This window comes from Centruroides vittatus, unplaced genomic scaffold (genome assembly GCF_030686945.1).
Source record: "Centruroides vittatus isolate TY-2023 unplaced genomic scaffold, ASM3068694v2 scaffold_2520, whole genome shotgun sequence".
In the NCBI taxonomy this organism is placed as follows: Eukaryota; Metazoa; Arthropoda; class Arachnida; order Scorpiones; family Buthidae; genus Centruroides; species Centruroides vittatus.
The window spans coordinates 2,413,089-2,421,067 of NW_027122689.1; the positions used below are offsets into that span (position 1 = coordinate 2,413,089).

The 7,979-nt window shown below is 34.8% G+C and overlaps 1 protein-coding gene across 1 annotated transcript; it reads left to right on the forward strand.

The window, feature by feature from the left end:
- The first annotated feature begins 2,043 nt into the window (after positions 1-2,043).
- Positions 2,044-3,090, forward strand: LOC136987554 (uncharacterized). The gene has a single exon (XM_067285297.1). It carries the CDS (start codon positions 2,044-2,046, stop codon positions 3,088-3,090), a length of 1,047 nt encoding a protein of 348 aa, XP_067141398.1.
- The last annotated feature ends 4,889 nt before the right edge of the window (positions 3,091-7,979 follow it).

Sequence of the window (7,979 nt, forward strand, 5' to 3'; positions counted from 1 at the left end):
CCTTTTTTTTGGCCGCGTTTCTTTATGCAGCGCTCGAGAAGCGCTTTACAGCGAACACTCTGAAAACTGGCGTCTAATTACAGAACAAAGACCAACAACTGCCGAATTATCGGGCTAGCAAATGGCTATAGTAATATTAATAATTTAAGTTAATTTGGTACTAGAGTTAGGCGTTAGGCGCCATCTCTTGCTAAATTTAATAATTAGAATTTTAATTAAATAATTTAAATAAATTTAGGCTTAACTGGAAGAAAAGAATCGGCCCGAAGCGGGATTCGAACCCGCAACTTCTGCTATCCGTGCAGACACGTTACCAGTTACGCTACCCGGACCTTCGGTCCAGGGTAGCGTAACCTGACCTTCTTAAATAGATCTTGGTTCAGGTAGCGTATACCTCATACTATACAGTGTACTTGGAATTTTTTGTCGATATTTTAGCTTTAAAACCATACTTTATCATCGATAATTGATTTTGAAGTATTTCCGCTACGTCGCTAAGAAATCGTTATGGAGAATATTGCATTGGATATATCAGAAAATACTTGTTGTTATTGCGATAAGCACTTCTTCTCAAAAGGAAATCTTACTAACAAGCATGTAAGATTAGAACATTGCAAATCCCGATGGAGGAAAAGTCTATATTCTGTAGCGAGATTTCGTGTTCCGAAAGATATTCTACTTCCTTTCGATTACGGGAACATATGGAGAAAGGACGACATCCGATCATCGACAGAGCCAATCTAGATCGCATTTTGTACCATTATTATGTTAGAATAAACGGTTCTGTGTAAGACACTTGTCATCTTTGTGTCCTGCCGCCGCCACCCATATACGATTCGACCCTAGGTTTTCCTGACGCGCAATTAACTATTTACCCCCTGGAAGTCGGCTACCTTACAATAAAACTGATATAGTTATAAGTAATTCTTAAATATTAATAAAGGATAAACTATTTTAATGTAATAGGAATTAATTACACAATAGGAAATCACAGCAGAATTAGTTTGTAAATCAAATGATTTTATTAATAAAACAATTTATCAATTTATTTATTTAAATGTTTCTAATTTTTTTTATTTGCAGAAAAATAAATGGAACAACAAATTCTTGCCCCAAGGTTTTCAAATAGTCTATAATAACTCATTTTTTTCTAATTTCAGGTAAAATCACCCTAAAATTTTAAATGTAGTCTGTATTTTAAGACAGATCATAGACGATTTATTATATTACAAGTTGACAGGCCAGTTTATGAGAAGTTTTGAAATTGTATGTCCTATGTTTTTGGATGTTCAACAATGTTCAACAAAGATGAAAAACATGAATTCCACGCCCTGAAATTATCTGAAATTAATCAGATAACATACACCACCACTCTATATCTATTTATTAATATGAGTACAATTTTACATCAAATTTCACATTATGTTGGATATAGTCTTATATTGTTTTATTAATAATCTATTAAATAATTACAAATATGATATTTTATGTCAAATCTGAATTGAAATCGTTTTTGAAAAACTTTTCTGAAATTAAGTTCGTTTATAACAAGTCTGACTCTTGTTTAGACATAAGAATTACATATATAAAATTAAATATTTACATAACAGAATATATATCCAATAATAATTACCATAAATATGTAAATATGACATCTGAACTTATAATATTAAATCCAATTAAATAACATTTCCATTTTATATTGTACTATGAAACCAACTTGGAGATAGACACAGTCGACTAGCAAAAAGTCCGATTGGTAATAAGAGAGAGAAATGATGTTTGAGTATATAATCTCTCTATTCACCGGAACTTGTAATAATAAAAGAAACCCTTCTAACCTTTTTTACCCGGTGTGGTTCTATTTTTAGAATCGCTTCGTTCTATTTACAGATTAGCAAACGTTTTCACAGCCCCTCCTGGGCTCTTCTTCAGGCTTCGTCGAATATGCACCAACATATTCTCGAACTAGCCCATTTGTTATGTTACGGCTCTCTTTTCCAATTTAAAGGGATCACGTACATGCAAGGCAAAGGAGTCCCGATGGGCAGCCCGCTCTCGGGTGATTTGTGCGAAATGGTAATTAGGAGATTGGAAAACAATATCCTACCGCGATTCTTGCCCAGCATCTTGTTGTACAAACGTTACATAGATGACATTATTATATTTTGGAAAGTAGAACCGGACATAAAATTATTCCTCGAAGCCATAAACAGTAATCCGTACGGGATAACATTAGAGGTGGAGCAGCACGACTCATCGAGGGTGCACTTCTTGGATATTGATATCAACTTTGAAGGAGCTAATATACTTACATCAGTATACCGAAAGCCTAGCACGTTCCACACATATATTCCTAGAAATTCATATGATCCTTTTCAATACAAAATAGCTGCCTTCCGAGCATTAGTGAGAAGGGCTCATACGCACTCCTCTACAAAAAAAGCGCTCGAAACGGAGCTCAATCATATCCAAAATATTGCTATAAGCCATGGATACAGCAAAACGCTCATTGAAAAGTTGTCTAGAAGACATGAGAACTCCCAAAAGGAAAATAAGCAAACAGCACAACCATTGAATATCACACAGGAGGAAAATGAAAGGATACCTATCACATACAATCCAGTGCTGAAATCCATTTACAAAACCGTGGCCAACCGTCAAGGAATTAACATCGTGTACAGAAGATGTCAGACTCTCTTCAGAATATTAAGCAACAGTAAAGACCCACCAAACCCCGACAGGCTTCCGGGAGTATATATGATACCACTAGAAGATCACAGGTGCGATAGACAATTAACATACATTGGTTCCACGAAACGTGCGTTAAAAGTGAGATTAAAGGAGCACGAGTCAGACATACACCACGGTAGATACACCACGGCCCTGGCGACGTACGCGTCGGAAGAGGAGATAACGGCGGACCTGCATGCGGCAAAAATCATTATACCCAGCTATAACCCACAGCAATTGAAATGGCTAGAAGCCATAGAGATATTTAAGGCTGGATTACGTAACACCTGCGTTAATCATAAGGACGAAATGATCCTATCGAGCGCATGGCAGGTTGTCCTAGAAAACAGCGTTTAAAGGAGAGGAGCATCGAGCATGCGCAGTACAAATATCCAGCTGCCGCACGTGATAATATTCCGGAAAGAAATTTAAATTGAATATTTTCGAATGTTAACGGCCTATTCGACGAAGCCTGAAGAAGAGCCCAGCAGGGGCTGTGAAAACGTTTGCTAATCTGTAAATAGAACGAAGCGATTCTAAAAATAGAACCACACCGGGTAAAAAAGGTTAGAAGGGTTTCTTTTATGATGTTTGAGTTTCAATAAGCATTTTGAGACCCGACTCTCTTTTTTCGTCTGTTTATAAACATATTTCTTTAATAGCGTTTCACGAAACTTTCTAAAATGATAACTTGCCTATATCATGAATTTCCAAAATCATTTCTTGAAATGTTGCTGGTATCATCTGCATAAATTCCTGACAATTCATTTTATTTTTGCTCATTTGGCAAATCTTATCTATTAACTGAACCGGCCGGTTCAGTTAATAGATAAGATTTGCCAAATGAGTAAAAATAAAACGATTTTGGTAATAGCCACATTTTGTACATGCCTTAAAAATCATTAAATATATTAAATAATTAGATTTACAAACATTTTACATGATAAAACTTTTCTTACCAGAGCTAAACATGTCACTAAAATTGCAAGGTGGCATGTTTCTCCATTTGGTAATTTCGTTCCCATAAACATTACTGCTATATCATTTCCACAAAATAACGATAAAATTGCAAGATTTTCTTGCAACCACCTTTCTGGAATATCTGAAGTGATAAAAAGTTCATGCACGAAATCAAAACGAATTATAATTTCCATTAATATTTTTAAAAACATTTTTATAATATTACCAGGTCACGTGTAGAAATAAGGGTGTACTATAGATTACCACCTATAGAATTTCGGGACTTTGATTATATATCTGAACTCAGGGGACCGAGACGAGTTCAACGGTACCCTATTTTTGGACCGGAGACGAAAAATAAAAAAGTTATCATACTTTTTAAGTTACCATACTTTTCTAATGCTCTCACGAAGACGGCACCATAGTTGCTAGTACTGCCATCTTACGGTAAAGTCTGCAAACCGTGACGTCGGACTACAGTCATCTCCAGTAGGGTTAAACACGCGATACGAGAGCGGAGAGAGCGACGCGACTTCCGATCATCGCGCGATTGCCATTTCGGTTAACGTTACTTATGACAGCGAAGATGGCGGCCGTTCCCACTGTTCGCGCTCCCGACTGACCTCCCGGAGGGGAGCCGCCGGCAGGCCGCCATGCGCTAAACGTCACTACTTATTGATTCACGGTAGTTCTTGAACAAAGTAAAAACAAAGGGGGGGAGAAACGTCTACTAAAGGCAACTTTAACGGCAAGCAACGCGACCCCCTATCGCGATAGCGAGGCCGACTTAGCGGAGAGAGCGACGCGACTCCCTATCATCGCGCGATCGCTGGAAAAAAAGTATGATAACTTTATTATTTTTCGTCTCCGGTCCAAAAGTAGGGTATCGTTGAACTCGTCTCGGTCTCTTGAGTTCAGATATATACTCAAAAACCCGAAATTCCATAGGTGGTAATCTATAGTATCCCCAGAAGTAATATCATCTCCATTCCATTTAAGAATATTTTGTTGCATTAGACGTAGAATATTAGCGAGATCTGTTAATTTTTTCCTAATTTTCAGAAATATTCTCTACGAATTCGAACCATTGAATTTTATCTACCGTTTTTTACGGACTATAAGACGCACCTGAATTTTGGAGGCAATTTTTCGAAGAAAAAAGTGCGTCTTATAGTCCGTAAAACACGGTATATCAAAATGGAATATATAATTTAAAATGATTTACAGCTATAAATGTTAAACAGATTGTTTTTTTTTTTTTTTCTTTCAATTCCAACAGTGTAAGTATTATGCAGTTACCTTATCATAGAGGGCCATATAATAAAAATAATAGTTTTGCTTGATGCACAAGAGGCCACCTTTAATAACCAAAAACTACGATATGTAGAATTCCAGCAATAAAATAAAGAAAACGATAATACGTACGAGCATACGTTTCCTTTTCTGGATTGGAACATAAAATTACAAAATTTTGGAAATTTCAATAAAATTCCACCTATTCAGATCACAAATTTCAAATAGATGAAACGTCTAAAACTTTAATTTTCGAATGTGTCAGGCGCAGAAGAGCTTATTCGAATTTAAAATCCTTTAGAATCGACCAATAGGATGCGTCCAAGTGTAAAACGGTTTTTCATAATGACTTATCAAACAGGGCCTGCTACGCTTGTGAAATACGCCTCTCTTCTTTAAAATTTATACATTTTCCTTTAAAAATCTCTAGCGCTTCCATTACTTAGAGTCGGTCCGTGTTTGTCGTTGTTCTAATTAACGTAGCCCTTTATAAATCTGGTTTAATGTTATCCTCTCCGCATGTATGGAGAAAGCAGTGGTTTACCTGCCTTTATCTATATCGGCTCTGTGCTCGGTTAAACGCTTTTTAAGGGACCTCACGGTCGAATCTACGTAGATTAAGCATTGTTTACGTAGACTTGTTTTTTAGTGATATTAGTTGCAAACTAATTTTTTCGTATGAACCTACTTATTAGTCGTGCGAATAAATTATCAGTTAAGGAAATTGTGCAAATGTTTTTAAAGGTCATTTCTTCAGCATTAGATGGGTCTCGTAAACTATTATATACGTAATTAAGGTGATTTGGTTCGCCAAAAGTACATTATTGTGCATATTAGGGAGGGGGAGGGGGGTTCAAAAGTGGTTAAAAATTGTAAAAATATGCTAAAATGTAAAAGTGACTAAAATGGACAGTCTCCAATAGGAAATATGCATTTTTCACCTGATAAATTTTTCCATGTAAAATATTTAAAGAAAATTCAACAAAGTAAGGGCGATTAAAGAATAAATAAATTTTAATTAACTTTGTAATTTAAAATTTTGCGAGCGTCTGATTTAATCAAACAACTAGTGATTCGTACAGGAAATCCCTTTAGTTCGAAACTGACGGGACGAAATATTCGCAACTTCCAATTATCTGACATTTACATATTTTTGTATGATACGTCAAACGCTCGTAACTGATGTAATTTATTAAGCAATATACTATTAATTTATCTTATATATAAAATTCTCGTGTCACAATGTTAGTTACCTTACTCCTCCGAAACGGCTTTACCGATTTCTACCAAATTTGATATGCATATTCAGTAGGTCTGAGAATCGGCTACTATCTATTTTTCATACCCCTACACCATTTCCCCCTTTCAAAAATATATTTATATATGGATTAAGGCTTTTATGTCCAACAGATGGCGCTAACTTCCGACGACCTAAGTTTGCTTTTCTGTCAGGCATTATGCTTTTCTGTGAGAATGGACTGAAGCAGATCATTTTCTTTCTATCTATATAAATAAAATATAACGTTCGTTTGTTCCTACCGATTCCTTTGAAATTTTGACACAACGTTGCATTCGAATACGCACGTGTTATATATGCATTCGAATACGCACGTGTATAATATACATGTCGAAATTCTCCATACTGGGGGGAGATGGACGGGATTAAGGCTTACCGTGAAGAACTCGGCTTCTATTATACTATTTTACGTGCGGTTTTTTGCGTTTTTAATTGCGTTTTAATACGTTACGTCAACAGAATATACACTAAAAAGGGATTTTTCGATATTCCCCAGCGAGAAAAGTGACGGGATTAAGGCTTACCGTGAAGAACTCGGCTTTTATTATACTATTTTACATGCGGTTTTTTGCGTTTTTAATTGCGTTTTAATACGTTACGTCAACAGAATATACACTAAAAAGGGATTTTTCGATATTCCCCAGCGAGAAAAGTGATGGGATTAAGGCTTACTGTGAAGAACTCGGCTTTTATTATACTATTTTAGATGCGTTTTTGATTGCGTTTTAATAGGGTACGTCAAGAGAATGTACACTAAGAAGGGATTTTTTGAAATTCCCCCCATGGGGGAAGTGTTATACATTTATAATAGATACATTTTGAGCCACAGCAACGCGTGGCCGGGTCAGCTAGTTAATAGTATAAACGATATAAACGAACGCTTTAACATACGCATTCACTTCGAATTTCGAAGTAGCCGTATTTCGAACTAACCGAATTCGAATTAACGACGATTTCCTGTATATAAACAATATTCCTGTAATATTATAACAATTAGCTGTCTGCATATATAAATATTTGTAATATATTTAACACTTAATTTAAACATTTCAATAAAAAAATCTTACAAATGAAGCGAGTAAATAATAGCATACGAAGATCGACTTCTCAAATTTCTTATTGTTTAATTGGGTTCGATTTCTGAACTAAATATTAAATGATTATTAATGTTGCATGAAACTTTTGAAATATTAACTTTTTATATGTTATTATTTAACAACGAAATTCATATTTTATTATAAAAATATTACATTTGTATTTTGACCTCATTTGTAAATTATTATAGAAATATATTCGCGAATTATTTCTATAATAATTATCAGATTCCACATTTATATTAATTTGTTCTATTGGTTGAGATAGTGCATATTTTTACGTAAATTTGACGTAATTCTCAGAATCTCTGACGTGCAGATGGCGTCGAACTGACGTAAAATGTCCACCACTAAAGTGTTCTATAACGATTTTAGTAAACGTATTACCATATTTGTAAAATTCTTTAAACACTTCTTATTGAGCGCATTTAAAATCATTACAAACTTATTTTAACTTACATTACTTGTTAAATTAAAATATCAATTTCAGTAAAAGAAACTATTTTTTAAATATCACCTCTATTAATATAACTACGGTATATTGTTATTCATCAATTTACATTGAAGGCTAAATCATATTTGTCTGGCATTTCATGTCATTT